This window comes from Arvicola amphibius, chromosome 17 (assembly GCF_903992535.2).
Source record: "Arvicola amphibius chromosome 17, mArvAmp1.2, whole genome shotgun sequence".
In the NCBI taxonomy this organism is placed as follows: domain Eukaryota; kingdom Metazoa; phylum Chordata; class Mammalia; order Rodentia; family Cricetidae; genus Arvicola; species Arvicola amphibius.
In genome coordinates, this window is record NC_052063.2 from 32,048,206 (window position 1) to 32,068,346 (window position 20,141).

The 20,141-nt window shown below is 47.6% G+C and overlaps 1 protein-coding gene across 3 annotated transcripts; it reads right to left on the bottom strand.

The window, feature by feature from the left end:
• Nucleotides 1–5,526: 5,526 nt before the first annotated feature.
• Nucleotides 5,527–18,409, bottom strand: Naca (nascent polypeptide associated complex subunit alpha). 3 transcript variants are annotated; one of them, XM_042054252.1, is made up of 9 exons: nucleotides 18,255–18,409; nucleotides 17,467–17,538; nucleotides 8,331–14,915; nucleotides 7,145–7,230; nucleotides 6,817–6,894; nucleotides 6,377–6,523; nucleotides 6,040–6,168; nucleotides 5,799–5,921; nucleotides 5,527–5,664 (listed from the first exon to the last, which is right to left on the bottom strand). In XM_042054252.1, the coding sequence occupies exons 1-9, from the start codon at nucleotides 18,358–18,360 to the stop codon at nucleotides 5,650–5,652; spliced, it is 7,341 nt and encodes a 2,446-aa protein (XP_041910186.1). In that variant the 5' UTR covers nucleotides 18,361–18,409; the 3' UTR covers nucleotides 5,527–5,649. The 3 variants fall into 3 exon arrangements, with proteins under 3 accessions (XP_041910186.1, XP_038170621.1, XP_038170622.1); XM_038314693.2 differs by lacking the exon at nucleotides 8,331–14,915 and having other exon boundaries at nucleotides 18,255–18,340; XM_038314694.2 differs by lacking the exons at nucleotides 8,331–14,915; nucleotides 18,255–18,409 and adding an exon at nucleotides 18,101–18,119.
• Between the last annotated feature and the right edge of the window lie 1,732 nt (nucleotides 18,410–20,141).

Consider the following 20,141-nt stretch of genomic DNA (forward strand, 5'->3'; position numbering starts at 1 on the left):
AAAGATCCTTCATTCCTGCCCCATATGATGCTTTCTGTGCTGTTCAATAAAAAAAGTGAAGCCCTCTATTAGGGATTCACACACACACACACACACACACACACACATACACACACACACATTTTTAAGAGTATATATACTCTTAAAGTTTATAGTACAGAAAAAATTATAGGAGGCTGGGAGATGGTTCCATTCGCCAAGTGCTTGCCACATTAAAAATGAAGTCTTCAAAAAAAATAAAGCCAGGCTGATGTTGATGTGGGATTCCCCTCTGTATGCTGTGAATACCATTGGTTAGTAAAGGACTGTCTTCGGCCTGCACAGTGCAAAATAGAGGTAGGTGGGGGAAAACTAAACTGAATGATGGGTGAAAGAACGGAGGAGTCAAGAGAAGCCATGCCAGATGGAACTTTAACCAGTAAGCCACAGCCACGTGGCAATATACCGATTAATAGAAATTAAATTAAGATGTAAGCGTTAGCCAATAAGAAGCTAGAGCTAATGTGTCAAACAGTTATTTAATTAATACAGTTTCTATGTGGTTATTTCGGGGCTGAGCAGACAGGAACAAAGAAGGGGCTCCTTAAAACATCAGGCGGTGGTGGTGCACCCCTTTAACCCAAGCACTCAGGAGGCAGGGGCAGGAGGATCTCTGTGCATTCAAGTCCAGCCTGGTTTACAGATTGAATTCCAGGAAAGCCAGGGCTACAAAAGAGAAACACTGTCTCAAAAAAACCAAAACAAACCAAAAAAAAAAAAAAAAAAAAAAAGGTTCAGATCCTTGGTAGTACTCGTACTCATGTTAGAAACAAACACCACATGAAACAGTGTCTGCCTGTGAACCTCATCCTGGAGAGGCAGTAAGGGAAGAATCCCTGGGGCTTGATGTCCAGATATTCTAGCCAAATTCATCTTCTCCAGGTCCTGTGAGAGACCATGTCTCAAAGCTGGGCGGTGATGGCGCACACCTTTAGTCTCAGCACTTGGGAGGCAGAGGCAGATGGATCTCTTGAGTTTGAGGCCAGCCTGGTCTACAAGAGCTCCAGGATAGGCTCCAAAGCTACAATGAAACCCTGTCTGGAAAAAACTAACAAACAAAAAAGGAACCAATCAACCAACCAACCAAAAATAGACCCTGTCTCAAAAATAAAACATTGGGCATGGTGGAACATCTTTAATCCCAGTATTTGGGAGGCAGTTTGAGGTTAGCCTGGTCTACGTAGTGACTTCCAGGCCAGCCAAGGCTAGATAAGTGGGAACAACTTCAAAAGAGCAATGAGATGGAGTAACTGAGGAAGAACCTTCACACTGACCTGCTTCCGTGCTCATGCAAATACATAGTGACTGCACTCACAATCACATGAACACACACAGATTACAGAAAGAATGCCAGGTATGCTAGCTCAACCAAGCTGATTGCTAGGAATTGGGGGCTAGCCTGGGCTTAGAAAGTAAACTCAAAAATATAAAGCCTGTTGGGCATGGTCGTTCAAGCCTGTAATGTCAGTGCTTTGAAGGCTTAAGAATGAGAATTTTGAGTTTGAGGTGCAGAGTAAGACCTGGGTCACTGAAGACTACAGTAAAAGCCTGCATCAGAACAAACAAGGGCCACTCTGTTCCTGCAGAGGACCCATGCTTGTTTCCCAACACCTCACATGCTATAACTCTAGTTCCAATGAATTCAATACACTTTTCTGTAGACAGTAGTCAGTTCCTGTCTCACCAGTCCCAAAGAAACACACAGAGGCTTATATTAATTATAAACTGTTTGGTCTATTGTCCAGGCTTATTACTATCTAGCTCTTAAATTCACCCATAATTCTTATCTATGTTCAAGCCATGTGGTTTGGTACCTTTTCTCAGTAAGGCATTCTCATCTTATTTCCTCTCTGGATGGTGACTGCATCTGTCAGTCCTCTTCCTAGAACTTTCCTAGTCTCATTGCCTCACCTATATACTTCATGTATATGATTGGCTGTTGGCCAATCAGAGTTTTAGTAAATCAATAGGAGTGACAAACGTTTAGTGTACAAGGACATTGTCCCACAGCACTTTTCTGACTTCTATAGGCACCAGACATACACGTGGTTAACATGCACACTTTAAAGAATTTAAACACACCTCCTCCCAAAATACTTTTAAAAACTGATAAATTCATAAAGCCAAAAAGTGTTGTCAGTCTGTTATGGCAGAAACATACATGGGCATGCTTCTGTCTTCACACAGGGCAGTGTTTGCTAAGTAACAAGTTCACAAGTTGATTTAGTTGGCTACTATGTGCCAAGTAGTTTGAATTTCCTTGCTTGAAGAAAGACAAGACCTCACCACTCCAGGCAGTGTTTCTCTATGTAGCTCTGGCTGTCTTGGAATTCACTCTGTAGACCAGGCTGGCCTGGAACTCCACCTGCCTTGTTTTCCAGAATGTCACCACTGCCCAGGCTCCTTTATCCCAAGCTTAATTTTGATATTAACTCACATGCCATAGATTGTTAGAGACCACAGAATACCAGGCAGAGAGCTGATACAGATGCAAAGGTCATACTGAGCTTGAAGCCAGCCTCAGAAAGCCAAAAAGAAGAGCCCTGGCTATAATGTGTAACGCAAATTCAGTATATTTTCAAGAAACCGCAGGGTAGACGGGCAACTCAACTGCTTACTCAGAGGATCCAGACTCAATTCCCAGCAACCACGTGTAAATAAACAACCATCTATAACTCCTCAGGCACTGCATGCAAGTGGTACAAAGACATACACATGCAGGCAAAACACTCATACATATAAAATAAAATTGATAAGCCGGGCGGTGGTGGCGCACGCCTTTAATCCCAGCACTCGGGAGGCAGAGGTAGGCAGATCTCTGTGAGTTCGAGGCCAGCCTGGTCTACAAGAGCTAGTTCCAGGACAGGCTTTAAAAAAGCTACAGAGAAACCCTGTCTCGAAAAACCAAAAAAAGAAAAAAGAAAAAAAAATAAAATTGATAAATGTAAAAAAGTAATTTCTTTAAAGTTCAATGTGGTGAGAATTTAGGAGACAGTGTATAGTATATGGAGTGGATAGGGCAAGGAGTTGGAGAGAATTCAGAACTAAATTGACAAGCACTACACACCTATTTAAGGAATCCTCCCACCCCTTTTAAATGAGACTGAGCCGAGACTTCTTGTTTTTTTGAGACAAGAGTTTCTCTGTATAGCCTTGGCTGGTCCAGAATCACAGATCTACCTGCCTCTGCCTCCTGAGTGCTGGGATTAAAGGCTTGCACTACTACTGCCTGGCTTGAGACTTGTTTTTAAGACATGGTTTTCCCTGGCAAGCACGGAACTTGCTATGTACACCAGGCTGACCTCAAAATAAGAGATCCTCCGGCCTCTTCCACCAGGCCCAGTGTTTTACATGTTCAATGTAGGCTTCATCCCTGATATATAAACCGTAGATATATAAACGGACCTAAGGGTCCGTCCCTCTCCTTTCTTTGCTTTCTAGTCTCCAGTAGGCAGTTTTGTTCCACTTCCTCCCAGCCTTCATGTTCAACCTTCCAGTAGTCTAATTTAAGCTGAACAAAATCAACATTTCCTCACTTAATGTTGTCCCTTTTTTTGATAGTTTCTTATATCAAGTCTCACACTTGGCATGTAGCCATGGAAAACCTTGCCGACACCCGATTCTCCTGCTTCTGCATCTCAAGTGCTATTATTGTGACACCATGCTAGGCAAAAACTGACTTTCCTCTATCTTGTTAAAGTAACAGAAAGCTGAATAGCTTGAGGTAATATTTTTATTTTTGGTTATGAGCCTAGTCTTTAACGGCTGAGCTAAGTCTCCAGCCCTTGAGGTAGTATTTTTTATAGGCCTTTTGGAGATAGACTTCAACTTTTGAGGCCTAAATTGGCTAGAAACCAAGCTAGGCTGGCCCTGAACTCATGATCCTCTGCTTCAACACCTTGAGAGCTGGGGTTACAGATTCCATGATACCACACCCCACAAGGAAGGTCATTCTTATGAGTAAAGATGGCCCCATAGTCCCATAGGGAGGGGCACTACTAAGAGGCATTGTTTTGTTGGAGTAGGCATGGTGTTGCTTGAGGTGTTGTCACTGGGGATGGGCTCTGAGGTCTCATGTGGTCAAACCAGGTCGAGTATGGCATTCTCTTTCCACTGCCCACCAATCCGGACATGTACTCCATGTCTACCTGCGTGCCCCATGCTCCCCGCCACAATATCGGAAACTGTAAGCCAGCCCCAATTAGATGCTTTCTTGTATGAGAGTTGCTGTGGTCACCCAAGCAGTGGTGGCACATGCCTTTAAATCCAGTACTTAGGAGGAGGCAAAGCCAGGCAGATCTCTTGAGTTTAAGGTCAGTTAAACCAACAGACAGGCAATAGGGTTGTTACACACAAAAACCATCTAGAGAAACAAAACAGAAACAAAGCATGGTTACGGTGTCTACACAACAGGAACCCTAAGACATGGATGAGGAAGTTTCCTGAGTATGCATATCCAACCCCCGGCACATAGTAGCTCTCAAAAATGGTGAGAGGTTGTACATTTGGGAAGCAGATCTTTGTGAATTCAAGAAAAGCATGGTCTACCTAATGACTTCCAGACCAGCCAGGGATATGTAGAGACCACGTCTCAAAACAATTAGGCACAGTGGCTCAGCCGATGAGTAAGCCAGACACCCAAGTTTGATTGCCCAGTCCCATGGGGGAGGAGTAAACTTGCACACTGTCTCTTTGCCTTCACAGTGCTACATGGCATGTACTGCCTCCTCCCACAAATAAATGCAGCAATTTTTGAAGACTTATTTGCCTGTGCATCACCTGGGTGCCCAGTGCCGCCAGATTTAGAAGAGGGTATCGGATCGCCTGGGCTCACATCATAGACAGTACTGAACCTGAATCCTCTGGGAGAGAAGCCAGTACTGCTAACTGCTAACATTACAAAACCCTAAACAGGTGCCTTACCTGTAATCCTAAAATATAGTAAGCTGATATACCAAAGAATAGTCATAAATTTGATTCTCCTGATATATATGAATTCCAGGCCAGCTTGGGCTATAGTTTGAGCCCTTCTCAAAAATCAACAGCAAAAAAAGTTTATTGATTATATTTTGTCACTTAGAGGCTAAAAATTTTTTTTGGGGGGCGGGGGGGGGTTAAAGATAGGGTCTTTCCATGATGTAGCTCTAAAACTCACTATGCAGAAACTCAGATCCTCCTCCCTCCTAAATTCTGGGATTAAATGTGCACACCACTATGCCTGGCCAAATCAACAAGTTTCTAAAGAACTTTGCCCATACAGTATACACCGACAGAAAGCATGAGTATGCGTGCATGCTTGTGTCTGCAGGCGGTGGTGGTCTTAAAATTAAGCACCTTCAGTTTACTTTCTGGGAAGAGCTGGGCTGTGGTGGTGCACGCCTTGAATCCTCGCACTCGGGAGGCAGAAGCAGGTGGATCTTTGTGAGTTTGAGGCCCGACCCCCCCCCCCCAAAAAAAAACCGTTCAGGGAAGAGATCAAGCACTGAGTTCATCCAACAAGAAGCTATAACTTTATTAGTGATAGAAACAGTACAAATTTCAAACCAAGCTGCAGTTCCACCTTTGAAACACCAAAAAGAGGGGAGGGGGAGTGTCCTCGCTGTCAAATAGTTACATTGTTAATTCCTGTAGAAAGAGAGAGAGAGAGAGAATTAGAGGCATTAAAGGCAGAGGTAAAGGAGTCAGGTCGCTCTAGTCTAACACAACCCCGGCCTTGGAATGACTGTCACTGCACACAGTGGAGGGAGGTAAGAACTTACCATAATAGCATTTACAATATCATTACTGTTGTTTTTCAGGGCTCGGACGGCCTTTGCTCTGGACACATTCGCCTGTGACATGACCAATTCTATGTCCTTAACTTCCACACCTGTTTCATCAACCTAAAAAGGGGGAGAGAGGAAAGAGTCTTAACAAATCAAAGAATAACTCCAGTAATGTCTGGAGCAGGATCTGCTACCACACAGATGAAATAAAAGTTCACAAGATTTTGTGGCATACCTCTTCCTCCTCACTCTCCTCTTGTACTGTTGGAGTCTGAGTATTTTCTTGAATGTTTGAAACAGCTTCACCTTGCACTTTGAACTTCTCAGCAGCTGCTAACTGTGCTTGCTGAGACAAATCTTCAATCTACAAGGCAGAGAGGCCATGAGTAAAAAGCACAGGATCTGCCCTCCCTTTGGACTCACATACAAAGAAGCTGGCTAGCTGTGTTTACAGAGTTTTGGTATCACAACTGTACGAGAAGGGGCACCACCACCAGCAACCGCACCGAGGTCACCCGGCCTTAACTACTGACAGTGGTGGTCTGGAGCGACTCACCGGGCACCTCACTAACCTTGGCTTCTCCAAATACGATGTAGGTGTCTGAAGCTGGGCTCTTGTAGACATCTGGTTTGGTGATGACGAAGAGGATATTTTTAGATTTCCGGATAGTGACTCTAGTAACCCCTGTAACCTGCCGAAGACCCAGTTTGGACATAGCCTAAAGAAGAGGAAAGAAAATCAAGTTTCTAACTTTAGAAGCAGCTTGGGGAAGGGGGAGAGAAGCAGCAAAACACCACCTTCAATACCCACAGCCGACTTTTCTGGGTTGAACTTAATACAATGAAGACTAGTTATAGTTACCAAGAGCTGTTCCCACAGGTGCCCTTTTTGCAGGTCCCAGGACCCTGAACTAGCTCTGAATTTGCCACACAGCTGTCCCTAAGGCCCCATCCTTGTGCCTCTCTGCCCCAGTGCTGGGGTCACAGGCTTTCTACGCCGGCCCCACCTCACCTTCCGTGCTTTCTTTTCACTCCGGCTCTGCTTCGCTTTACTCACTGGTTCTTCATCGATTTCGGCTGCTGCCGCCAGCTAAGAAGACAGTTTTGAGTGGAACAGATCCAAAGTTCAGGATGCTTGTTTCCATGTGGTTTTGTTTTACAAAGATTCACAGTTTAAATAGTCATGCCTGTTATTGTCTTGGTCTCCAGATCCTCTCTGACCTTTTCTTTTGAGACATCGTCTTACTCAACACTTCGGCATCAGCCTTCAAAGTGCCGGCCTGCACAGTTGTCTTCTAGTACTTTCTTGACTCAATTTAAGTTATTAAGAGAACACATACCTGGGCTTGTTGTGTGGCTGTCTGTGTGGAGTCTTGTTCCTCGAGCTCTGGTACTGATTCATCGCTGTCAGATTCTGTTCCCGACCCTAAGAGGACAGGTAACTTATCATTTCAAAAGCAGAGTTCTAAGAGACAGCACCTCATCATGGCCCGCCTGAACTAGCTATTGCTGTTTCATGCAAGGCCCCACAAAGCTAAATAAAGGCAATTGGCTTCTGTGACCCAGTCTGAGGCCTTCATTGAAGAACCATTCTTAGAGATGTGGGACAGTCACCAGACACAGCTAGGCAGCTCATATGCAGTAATTGCCTTCTTTCTCTTAAGGTCTTCATTTCTTGGCACAAACACTAAGCATTCATGTGATTTAAATTTTATGCCCAGCCCAGTCATCCAGAAATGTACAGACAAAAGGCATCTTTGGATAGAATTAAGTGAGTGAGAGCCCTTTAAATGGGTTTGCAAGGTCAGAACCAGCTGTGCACACACATTCTGCCTTTCAAACCACTCACCCAAAGAATTTTACCCCGTCACTGGAGTGCCTCCATGGTGTTAAGCTCTAACAGTTCTCACCTCTATTAAATACAGACCCGTGATCTCCCCACTTCCAAATACAATTCACATATCTTAATTTTCCTTCAATCGAAAGGCCAAGCAACAGTAAATTCTACTGAAAGGGGAGGAAAGCATACACCCACACCAGCCTTATGCCAGGAAAACACAGGTATCTACATTTTTAAGAAAAGGAAGCCCCTGGGCAACTGGTAGTTGTTATTAAGTCTAAAAAGTAGTATAAGAAATAGTTTCAAGATTTCCCTTGTTTATTTTCCAAAAATGCAAATTCCAGGCCCAGGGACAGGTTAGTGATGTGGTAAGAACTAGAGTAAATTAAAGACCTGGTAGGGCTTGGTTTCCACTATCAGCTCAGTTAGGCCAAAAGGGATGGTTAGATTCAGGGCTTAGCCTGTCTCACTTTACACAAGACACAAAATATTATCTGAGATGATAGAAACCAAGATTTAGTATCATATTCCTAGAGCTTCTACATTTAAAGCTACCCTTCTATGTGCTATGCCCACACTCAAGCAGACATACTGTACAAAGCGACGCACCCTAGTTAGTATTGGTGGGCAGCCCCCAAGAGGGGTGTGGGCAACACACCATGCACACAGCAAACCAAGGCAAATACCCTTGTCGTTCTTCAGAACAGGATGCTTGGCAGAGGGGGCTGGGGCAGGGATCCCAGCAGGTTTAGGGGTGGGCATGTTGACGAGGACCGGCTGGAAAGGCACTCCCCCAGAGACCACTTCAGGGGGAATCAGAGGCGGCAGCTCATCCTCATCAGCAGGGGCTGGGAGCTTAGAGGGCGATTCCAGCACTGACCCAGATGAGGACTGAAGAAATGGCTGTTTAGGAAGCAGAGGGGGAACTGGGGAGGGAGCAAGAGTCAGGGGAGCTGGTGGGGTAGGCTTTGGAGTCACAGGTGCCGATCCAGCTTCAGGGAGGGGTTTGTCAGAGGTTATTGCTGTCAGAGGGGTAGCTATCTGAGACTCAGGAGAAGCAGCCTCGGGACCCTTTGGGGAATGAAGACAAACATTGCCTTTTGCAGGGCAAACAGGCAGAGCTTTTGCAGATTTTGAAGAGTCTTTCTCAACAGTAACTGTATGAGGTGCTAGAGCTACTGCAGAAAGGAGGCCCTTTGTATCTTTCTTAGTGGAAGGATCTGAGCACTTAGGAGGTGAAGAATTCTTCTTGGCTTTTGGGCCTTTCTGAACGGGAGTAGTGATGACTAATGTACTTTCTGAAGTGGGTGCAGCAAGTACCTCCTCTTTGAGAGCTGTAGGATTTTTCTTTGCTGGGAGCTTCTCAGATGCCAGAGGGCTAATAGTCCCTGTGCTAGGAGGGGAGTCTTTAGGGAAAGGAGTGATAGATGAGAGAATGGGAACCTCTTTGGAGGATGGGGCCTTTTTCGGAGCTAAAGGAGAGTTAATTGTGGGGGTAGCAACTCCTTTGGATGTTGAAGTTTCTAAGGTCTCCTTGGGAGCTTGGGATCTCTGGGAAAATGAGGCTGTTGGTACCTCTTTGGGGGAGACAGGAACCATAGAAGAGATAGTAGGGGTCCCTTTGGGAGATGGAGCTGTTGAAGTCTCTTTGGAGGTCTCAGTTGCTGGGGCCTTTTTAGAAGTTGGGACTGTGGTGACTTCTCTTGTAGCTACCGCTGTTGGGGCAATAGGGGCCCTTTCAGGAGATGTGGAAACTGGGGCCTTATCGGAGGGGAAAATCTTGACTGGGGGACTTTGGGAAAGAGAAGTCCCAGATGGGGCAGTGGAAGCACCTCCAGGAGATGGGGCTGCTGGAGTCTTTTTGGAGATAGGAGTAACAGTTGTGACAGTGGAGTTGCATTTAATGGGCTGGGTTGTTGAATTCTCTTTGGGGGCTGCAGTTGCTGGGGCCTTTTGCGAAGAGGAAGCCACCTCTGGCAGTGAAGTGGTGACAGCGTCAAGAGAAGGATCTGTCAGGAATTCTTTAGGGGGTGAAGTTCTTGGTGCCTTTTTGGATGATGGAGTTTTTGGACTCTTTGAGGGAGAGGGAGGAATCATAGCTGGGGCAGCATTGGGAGACAGGGCTGCTGGAGTTTCTTTGAGAGCTACAGGCATTGCGGCTTTTTTACGGGAGGAAGCATTTTTGACTGGGGGGACAGCTGGGGTTATTGGAGTCTCCCCGAGGGAAACAGCATCCTGTGTGTCAGCAGGGTTGGCTCTGGGGGCTGTAGGCGCTGAGGCCTTCTGCAGGGTGGGAGGATTCTCGCATGGTGCAGTGGTGACCCCTTCAGGAGACACTGCTGGTGTTTCTTTGGGTCCTGCTGTCTTAAGGGCCTTTTGGGGAAAAGGAACAGTCTCTAGTGGTGCAGTAATGACTCCTTTAGAAGATGGTTTAGTTTCTTTGGGAGCTGCAGTTTTGGGGGACCTCTTGGGGGATGGCATTGCTGAATTTTCTTTGGGGGCTGCAGTTTTTGAGGTCTTTTTGGGGGAGCGAGTAATCTCTAGTGGCCCAGCTGTGACCCCTTCAGAAGACAGCTTTGCTGGAGTTTCTCTGGGGCCTGCCATTTTGGGGACTTTCTTGGGAGCTGAAGGAATCTCTAGTGGCCCATCTACGACCCCTTCTGGAGATGGGACTGTGGGTGCATCTTTGGGTCCTGACATCTTAGGGGCCTTTCTGGGGGAAGAAGTCTCCAGTGGCCCAACTGAAACACCTTTAGAGGGCTGGGCTGGAATTTCTTTGGGGGTTGATGTTTTAGAAGTCCTTTGGGAGGTTGACGTTGCTGAAGTTTCTTTGGGAGCTGCAGTTTTTGAGGTCTTTTGGGGGGAAAGAGGTATCTCTAGTGGCACAGCAGTGACACTTTCAGGAGTTGGGGTTGCTGGAGTTTCTTTGGAGGCTGCCGTTCTGGAGGCCCTTTGGGGGGATGGAGTTACTGAAGTTTCTTTGGGGGCTGCAGTTTTGGGAGCCCTTTTAGGGGAGGCAGGACTTTCAGCTAGGGTAGGGGCACCTTTGGTGGATGGGGTCACAGGAACCTGTTTGGGGGCTGCAACTAGGGGGGAAGAAATCTCTTGTGGTGCAGTAGTGACTCCTTCAGAAGATGGAGCTGAAGCTTCCTTGGGGGCTGCAGTTTTAGGGGACCTTTTGGGAGATGGCACTGCTGAATTTTCCTTGGGGGCTGCAGTTTTGGGGGCCTTTTTAGGGGAAAGAGCCATCTCTAGTGGCATAGCTGTGATGTCTTCGGAAGATGGGGTAGTTGGAGCTTCTTTGGGAACTGCAGTTTTGGGGCCCCTTTTGGGGGAAGGAAGCTCTAGCGGTACAATGGCGAGCCCTTCAGATGTGGCTGGAGTTTCTTTGGGGGCTGTAGTTTTGGGTAGCCTTTTGGGGGATGCTGTTACTGAATTTTCTTTGGGGGCTGCAGTTTTGGGTGCCTTTTTGGAGGAAGGAGAAACCTCTACTGGCACAGCTGTGATGCCTTCAGAAGATGGGGTTATTGGAGTTTCTTTGGGAGCTGCAGTTTTGGAGGCCTTTTTAGGGGAGGCAGGACTCTCAGCTAGGGTAGTAGGGGCACCTTTGGTGGATGGGGTCACAGGAACCTGTTTGGGGGCTGCAGTTGGTGGGAAATGAGGAATCTCCTGTGGTACAGTTGTGACTCCATCAGAGGATAAAGCTGAAGATTCTTTGGGGGCTGCACTTTGGGGGGCCTTTTTGGGGGAAAGAGGAATCTCTAGTGGCACAGCTGTGACCCCTTCAGGAGATGGGGTTGCTGGAGTTTCGGAGGACCTTTTAGGGGAGGCAGGACTCTCAGCTAGGGCGGTAGGGGCACCTTTGGGAGATGAAGTCACAGGAATCTGTTTCTGGGCTGTAGTTTTGGGAGCCTTTTTTGGGGAAGGAGTAATCTCTGGTGAAGCAGTGGTGACCCCTTCAGAAGGTGGGGCTGAAATTTCTTTGGGGGCTGCAGTTTTGGGGGACTTTTTGGGGGAGGGAGAAATCTCTACTGGCACAGCTAGGACCCCTATAGATGGGGTTGCTGGAGTTTCTTTGGGGGCTGCAGTTTTGGGGAGCTTTTTAAGGGAGGCAGGACTCTCGGCTAGGGTAGCAGGGGCACCTTTGGGAGATGAAGTCACAGGAACCTCTTTTGGGGCCACAGTTTTGGGGGAAGGAGGAATCTCCAGAGATGCAGTGATGACCCCATCTGATGGGGTTGGAGTTTCTTTGGGGACTGAAATTTTGGGGGACCTTTTAGAGGATGAGGCTGTTGAACTTTCACTGGGGCCTACAGTTTTTGAGGTATTTTTCAACGAGGGAGAAATCTCTAGTGGCACAGTTGGGACCCCTTCTGGTAGAGTTTCTTTGGGTGCTGCAGTTTTGGGAGTCCTTGTAGGGGAGGTTGGACCAGCTAGGGCAGTAGGGGCACCTTTGAGGGATAGGCTTGTTAGAGGCTCACTGAATGCTTCAGATTTTGGTGGGGAGGGAGGAGTCATAGCCGGAGCACCCTTAGGGGACTTTGGAGTCTTCTGTGGGGAGGGTGAAGTCACATCTGAAAGAGTAGTGGCAACTTTGGGGGTTATAGTTGCTGGGGCATTTTTGAGCGAGGGGGCAATCTCAGTTGGAGCAATGGGGGCTCCATTAGGAGATGGGGCTGCAGGGGCCTTTGGGGGAGACAAAGAAGTCACAGCTGGGACACTTTTGAGTGACAGGGTTGCTGAAGTATCTTTGGGGAGAGCTGCTGGAGTTTTTTGGGGAGAAGTGGGAGTCACATCTGGTACAATAGGGGCCACTTTGGGGGGCTGGATTAGAGGGACCAGTTTGGAAGCTGTAGCTTCTATGGTCTTTGTAGGGGAAGGAGGAATTTCTGCTGGGACAGCGGGGGTATCTTTGAAAAACAAGGTTGCTGGAGCCTTTTGGGGGGATATAGAGGTCTCTGTTGGGGCAGGGAAGGGAGGAGCCACAGTTGAAGGTATAGGGATCCCTTTGGAAGATGAAGGAACGCGAGAAAGCTCAACTGAGTCTGTAGGACCTTGAAAAGAAAGACAAGCCCCAGGAAGGAGGGCAGCCTCAAGTGGAGAAAGAGAAGAAAGAGTTGCAGGAGAAACATCTGGGATAGCAGAACCCTTCTTGGACGAAGGCCTTTTAGTCTGCGGAGACATACTAGATAGGGAATCAGCTGGATAAATCAGAGTTCCTTTTGAAGACACAGAAGCACCTGAGTCTTCTGGGTGCCCTTCAGGAGAGGAGGCCAAAGATACCACAGAAGAAATACCTTCAACTTTCTTTGCACCAGAAAAAGAAATCCCAGTTGGGATTGGAGCAGGAAAGGACAGAGACCTGGGAATTTCAGGAGCTGATGCCTCAGTAGTTGTAGAAAGAGAAACATTTTGAGGGTTAAAAGCCACAGACACAGGACAAATTTCAGAGGCTAAAGGAACCAGAGGTGAAGTGGTAGTAATGGAGGTTTTAGAAGCAGAGGCACCCTTGACAGTTCTAGGAGCCAGTTCTTTAGGATCAGATGATTCTAAAAGAAACGGAGCCATTGCAGGAGCTACAACAGGACATTTGAGTGACAGACTGACAGGATCTGTCTTGATAGCAGTTGAGGGATCAGCACCCAGGGAAGAACTAGTAGCAATGGCTGTCCTCGCTACAGGTGCAGGTCCTTCCGCAGTCTTTGTCTCAGTGGCTCCTGAAGGAACCTCCAAAAGCGATGTACTCTGAGGAGAGGGAGACTCTTTATGTGCTGCCAGGGCAAACAGAGTGGGGTCTTTTCTGGTACAGAGTCCTACCTGGGTTGGAGAAATAGGGGCTCCTACATTTACCAATGCTGAAGTGGGAAGATTTTTAAGACCTTCAGTGGCTGGCGGAGGAGAAACTGGTACTCCTAGACTAGCTGATACAGGAGCAGCAGGCGTTACAAGTGAGCTAGCAGGGGAAGTTACATCTTTAGTACTTGCAGGACCTGATGAAACTGGAGGAGACATAAAAGTGGCAGGTGCAACAGAAATGGTAGAAGGGTTATCCATAGCAGGTTGGATGGTTCCAACACACGGGACAGGAGTTTCTTTTAAGCCAGTTTTTGGAGACGCAGGAATCTGAGTCACCAGAGGCTGCTGAGTGACATTAGAACCTTTGGGAATTAAAGAGGCCATAGGAGATAAAGAAGCAGCAGCCGTACCCGAGCAGCCAGGAGGGCTGCAGATTACACCAGTAACAGCAGAATTGCTTTTGTCAACAGATGGAACCAGGGCAGATGCTGGAGTCCTCACTGAAAGAGCTGCCACAGAACCAGCAACCAGCTCATGTCTGGAAGGAAGGGGAGGAATTATAGATCGCTCTGATGGGTAAGATGCCTCAACAGCAGAATGAGCTACAGAAATGGTATTACTCACTGTAGGATCTGACACAGCACCAGGACCTGACTGACGTAAAGGCTGGACAGGAGAATCCAAAGAACTATGATGTACAAGTGGAAGAGGTGAGCCCAGAGGAGTAGGGGGTGCCGGGAGGATGTTGGGAGTTATAGTATTTTGAGCAGGTGAACTAACAGGTCTATTTAGGTTAAGGTTTAACATATTTTGTGGCACCAGGGCTGAGGAAATGGGGATCCCTTTGATTGGAGAAGTGACGGACAGTGTTTGAGGACAGGATGCTAATCCAGGTGGAGGAGAGGCCAGGGAAGTTTCAAGGTGGGAAGGAAAAACACCGACTACATCTGGAGGACTTGGGGCAGCGCCCTTCAGACTGGGAACTACCTGAGAGGGTTTTTGACTAGTAGAAGCCGTTGGTTCTAAGGGAGCAATAGATGATAATGGCCCTGACTCCACTACAGCAACTGATGAAGGTAAACTGGGAGGGTGAGGTGGAGATACGGAACTCTTCTGAGCTGAGTGAGGAGCCACTGCAACCAGAGACAAGGGGGTCAAAGAGGACCGGGCACCTTTCTGAGTTGGACCTATCATGGGAGAGGCCAAAGCTAAGGCAGCTGGGGAGATGGGAGGCCCTATTAGGTGTGGAAGGAAAGTTGGAGTGTGAGGGGCAGTTCCCAGAGGTACAGTTTCAGAAGATGGCTGGGGAAAAGGAACTTCAAAAGGGGTTGAGGAAATACTAGGCGAAGGGAATGGGGAAGGCTGATTAGCAGTTACTAGAGGGCTTTGTTGGGGGGCCAGGGAGCAAGGAGGGGCAGGTGCAGACTGCCCTAAAGCAGCAGAAACATTCAAGGCTGAAGACATAGGAAGCACAGCTGGAGAAAAGCAAAAAAACCAAAATAAAAAAAGGAGATAAAGGGAGGGGAAAGGTGAGTTGTGCAGCCCAAGTTGGTAACATGCCTCACAGGAAACAATGGCGCTTTAAGTCCGAGAATGAAGGTCACCACACAAGATTAGAGAAAGGTGACAAGCACTATCAACTTTCCCTGTACACACTTCAGTGATTAAAGTGGACTACATCTTTCTTGTTTCCCTCATTTCCCAAGTTCTACAAAAATAAACCAACTATTTTAAGGTGGGACAAATAGTCTAAGACCAGCTCATCTCTAAATGGGGAGCACAGGCCCACACCCTCCGTTACCCGGGATTAAGCATGACAGGCAAGATTACTACTATAACCTTAGTCTTCTTTTTGAGATGGTCCCACACTTTAGGCTGCCCTTGAATTTACAATCCTCCTGCCTCAGCTTCCTAAAAAGCTGGGACTTTGCCACTAGCCCCCAACCCAGAGTGGACTGAGAACGTGCCTTCCTTCCTCCTCCTCCCTCCAAACTGACACTCCTCCCAATGTTCTATTTTTATACAGGGCCTCACTATGCAGCCCCAGGTGGCCTGAAACTCAGAGAGGGGTCTACCTCTGTCAGGATTAAAGGTGTGCAACCACACCTGGCCCAATCTTTGATGAGTCTAAATAAGGAAAGATGGGGGAGTAATTTAAAAAAAAAAAAAATACTTTTAGGTTCTACCAAGCTGGGGTAGGATCTGATTATATTGCAATCAATTTTAGAAAGGATATACCTAGCCTAATTCAGTTCTACTGAAGCTGAAGCTCAACATTTAATACCAAATATTAAACACCAAGTCTCATCTAGAAGTGGTTTATACACCATACTCCATGTCTTTTTCAGCAATATTGGCTCTTCAGACATTGTAGCTCAACTTAATTAGGACCCAAGGAAGGGCAAGGTAGGAATTATAACATGAAACTAACCAAACTGTTAAGACATACTTTATAAGAATTATAATAAAAAAAAATACAGGCTCCCACCCCTTGATCTAGATAAGCACGCGATCCCACCTAAACAGACCACTATTTGGTACTAAAGATTTCTCCCATTCGAGGTAACACTGATTAAAAAAAAAAAAAAAAAAATCAATAATACCTAGAAGGGTAAGAAAAAAAAAAAAAACTCCACAGCACCCAATCTCACAAGTTGCCCAACCAGTTTGTTCCCAAGTTCTTCTAGGACAAGGAGGTAGGTGGCTGGACCAGTCTTTCTGGGAGAAATGGTGGTCAAAGCCTTTTGATTATAATGAAAATACTTCTAAACATGTTAACTAGAAACTTAAAACACGGGATATATTTTACTGGACTAAAGGCAGGATAAGGTCCTCATTACTTGCTTTTATACTATTAACCAATGCCCTAATTTATTGTCTACAGACATTCCAGTAAGACTAATTACAGTTACAAACACCGTGGGTTTGCCTTCAATACCTAACACGTGCAGGCTCAGACTAATTAAGACTACCTTTAACAATACTAACAACTGCTTCAGAAATAGTAAGAGTCGGAACCAGAATACTCTAAATCCATAGAAATTTCAGCCCCCACATTTGTAAAGTTGAATTTAACTTTGTTTAGCTCTGAAGTTGCAGATCTTCTGAGACCATTCCTGTCCTCACTGCGCATTTCCCAGGTCAGGGCACCGACCCCCTTTCCGCCCCGCACCTGGTCTAATCCTTTCAGCTGCTGAACTCAGACAGGTGGGAAAGAAGTATATGATTTTAAGTACTTTAAGTCCAAAACACAACAGAAACTTTAGCAAAGAAAAATTCCACTAAGAACAAAGTAGAGGGCACATTCTTGAGACACCCCTCACTCAGTTCTCAAGAACTGACTGGGAATAGCCATTTCACATTCTTTCCAAGTTTCCTACCAAAATGCGTTGACCAGCATTCAAGTCTATCTTCACATTACGTTCTGTTTCAGTTGAAATACATTTATTTCAGCACTGGGTTCCATAAAATGGAACTATTCCAACACACAAGCCCCCCAGCATTATCAATCCCTACAGGTTAACTAGCCTAAGCTGAGGCCCTCAGTAAACACTTAACAGCCGCACAAAGCTCATCCAGACATGTGACTCAAGGCTCAGTGCCAATCACGGCTGTCTAAAACCTTGATGTAACTTGCTGGCCAGCTTCACCATAGCTCAGGTCTCCTTGGCCTGCCTCTGGCACCTCGTTTCAACAGACTAGAACTACCCAGGCTCTGCCTGCCCTGCTCAGGTTTCGTATATGATGTGGAGACGCCACCGAGGAGCTTTTCAAGCAGCTGGTGCGACACACTCAGCGAGCCAGGGACCTGTCTATAATCTTAAAGACAACAATCTTTTATTCTCTTCCTCTAAGGAACTCCCCTGGTGCCGGCAAGATAAAACTTACCCCAAAGTTACAACCCCACCTTACAATTGTCTTTAAACAGCAGTGAACTACAAAAGGCAGACCCGTGTTTGCCATCTTAGCCAACAAGCGTGGCTTTACCATCAATTTTAGTTGCCAGCAAGAGCTATGGGCACCTACCTGTCTCAGCCTGGGGCTGTGGCAGCTCCTGCTCTGTGGCAGGGACAGTTTCTGTGGCTTCGCCAGGCATTTCTGAAGGGAATAAACAGGAAGCCCGAATTAACTGCGGGAACGCACCCGCCCAGCCCAGAGTCAAGTATTCTGAAAATACGAAACCAAACCACCTGCATAAGGCAGGTAAGAAAAGCAAGCACGAGGGCTCGGGACAACCTCCCCAGGGCGACGGCAGCGGCGTGAGGTTGACACGACCCTCGGCGCCACACTCATCAGTCACCCGCCTTCCCGCGGCCCGAGTTTCGCCCAGTTGCCTTTCTCACCCCCAAGGCCAGCAATCTGAGCTCGAGCTCCCCATCCCGAGACCTCGGGGCCCTTCCCGTCCTAACACGCACCCCGCTTGGCCCGAGACCCCGGACTCCCTGACTTCCGAGAGCAAGGAGCCTACAGGGGCCATCGGTCCCACCAAGCCCCGGGCACAGGACGAGCGGCGTCGGGAGCGTCAGGCTGGGACGCCAGCCTCCCCGGTGCGGGCGCACCCGACCCCTCCTGCCCGCGCCGCAATGGCTCCCACGTCCCCACGCCCGCACTCCGGGCACGACCCGCAGCCCTCCGCTCCTGCTTCTGCCTGGACCCCTACCGCAGGCCCCATTTTGTCCGCAGGCCGGGGGACGAGCGGGAAGTCTGAGCCCCACACCGCCGCCGACGCTCCGTAAAGGAAGCCCCGGGGCCTCCGGGCTCGCGCCAAGGGAGGATGGCTACGGATAGAGAGCGAAGAAGCCAGCGGCACTTACTGTGCGAAGGACGCGGAACCAAGATGGCGGCGGAAAGAGAGCGAGGGAGAGCGTGACCCACGCTGTGGCAGAAGGAAGACGGGAGCCGAGGGGGCGGGGCCAACATGCGCTTCCGGGTCAGGCGCGCCGGCCTGCACTTCCTCCCGGGATCCGAGCAGCTGTTCGCCAGGCGTGGTGGTGACGCCGCCTAAATAAGGCGATGAATTCCGAAGAGGACGCGCTGGCCTGGCTGGAGCCGCCCCGCGGTGGCCTTGACCCCGAGGGACGCGCCCGGAGACGAAACGCGGAGTCGCGACAGCTGTCTAAAACGGCGTCCCTACAGTTGCCCTTCTCTATCTAGAACGGGACGCGAATTTACAGCCGGCGTCAGTCTCAGAGCCCCTGTCCGCGCGTTGGAGAGAAGCGGCCTGTTACATCCTAGTGGTTTTAATTTTGGGGATAGACGATTTAGGGCAGCGAAAGCCGGGTTCTCTCCGGGAAAACCTCTTTAACCCATTACTCGGGAGGTAGAGGCAGGCGGATCTCTGTGAGTTCGAGAACAGCCAGGGATACACACAGAGCTTAAACACAATTCGCTTGGCCTTTTATTGTGGGCACTTCTCAGATATTCCAAAACTCACCCATTTTAGAGTCAGCGTAGGAATTTAGCTTGGTTGGTGGAGTGATTGACTAGTGTACAAGAAGTCCCAGCTCCATGTAAAAATCGGAAACGGTGGTACAAGCCTGCGAACCTGTATTTGAGAGGTGGAAGCAGGGTCGAAGGTTCTAAGCCATCCTCAGCAAAACAGCAACACAGAATCGTGTGCGAGGCTTTCTGTTCTGAAACAAGGCTTCTTTATGTAGTCCTGGCTGGATTCGAACTCACCTAGGAATCACCTGCCTCTGCTTCCTGAGTGCTGTCATTAAGGGCATGGGTTACCAAGCCTTCAATTCCAAGTGTTTTTGAGACATGGTTTTACTATGTAGATCAGGCTGACCTCGAACTCATAGAGATGCACTTGCCTCTGGATCTGGCAAATTTAGAATCGGCCTGGGTTAGATATCGACAGCCTGTCTCAAAACAAAACCTCACACACACTCTTTGGAAATAGAATATACAGTAAAACTAATATTTTGTTAAATAGTTGCTGATTTACACACCATCTCTTAGTTCTACAAAAGGATCAACAAATCTGAACCTGACTTGCTTACGTCACCTGAAGGGTTTTGCCTGTTTTAAAGTAGGATCTCTGTATGCCTCAAACTTGCTGCAGTCCTTCCAGTGTTGGACTTACAGCTATGCACCACCATATCTGCCTAGTTTAACACTTACTTGATTTAACTGGCTCCGTTTCATACGAAGCATTGCGACATTTAAATGTTCTGAAAGGTAATTTAAACTGGGCTGGCCAGATGCTCCGTCTAGTACAGGAGCTCTCTGTGCATGTCTGGTGACTGGAGAGAGATCCATCCATGAAACCCGTCAAAAGGTGGAAGAGAGCAGACACCACAAGTACAAGAGCACATACACAAGTAAGTAAATAATAAAATCTGGGCTGGAGAGCCGACTCAGCAGATGAGAGCACTAACTGCTGTTTCAGAGGGCCGGGTTTAATGGGAAGCACCTACAAGCACTTCTGTCTGTAACTCCCTACTCCTGGGGGAACTCAAACTCTTCTGGGCTCTGGAGGCATTACATGCACGTAGTGCACAGACATACCTGCAGGTGAAATACCCACCCTAATAACAGAGATAAAGAAAAAGAAACCTGTACTGAGAATTCGAGTATAATCAATGAGAATTAGGATGAGTAAATCTGGATTAATGGGGGTAGTAGACTACAAGGACTAGGAAATTCTGAAATCTCACACACACACACACAAAATACATATAACACATGTATTACAT

Coding starts and splice junctions, on each gene's coding strand:
- Naca (XM_042054252.1), bottom strand. CDS start 18,360: ATGTTGGCCCCGCCCCCTCGGCTCCCGTCTTCCTTCTGCCACAGCGTG. Junction 7,231..8,330: donor TGTTCTGAAGAACGACAAGG/GTATTTGCCTTG, acceptor CTGTCCTCTTAG/GGTCGGGAACAGAATCTGAC. Junction 6,169..6,376: donor TCGTATTTGGAGAAGCCAAG/GTTAGTGAGGTG, acceptor TCTGCCTTGTAG/ATTGAAGATTTGTCTCAGCA.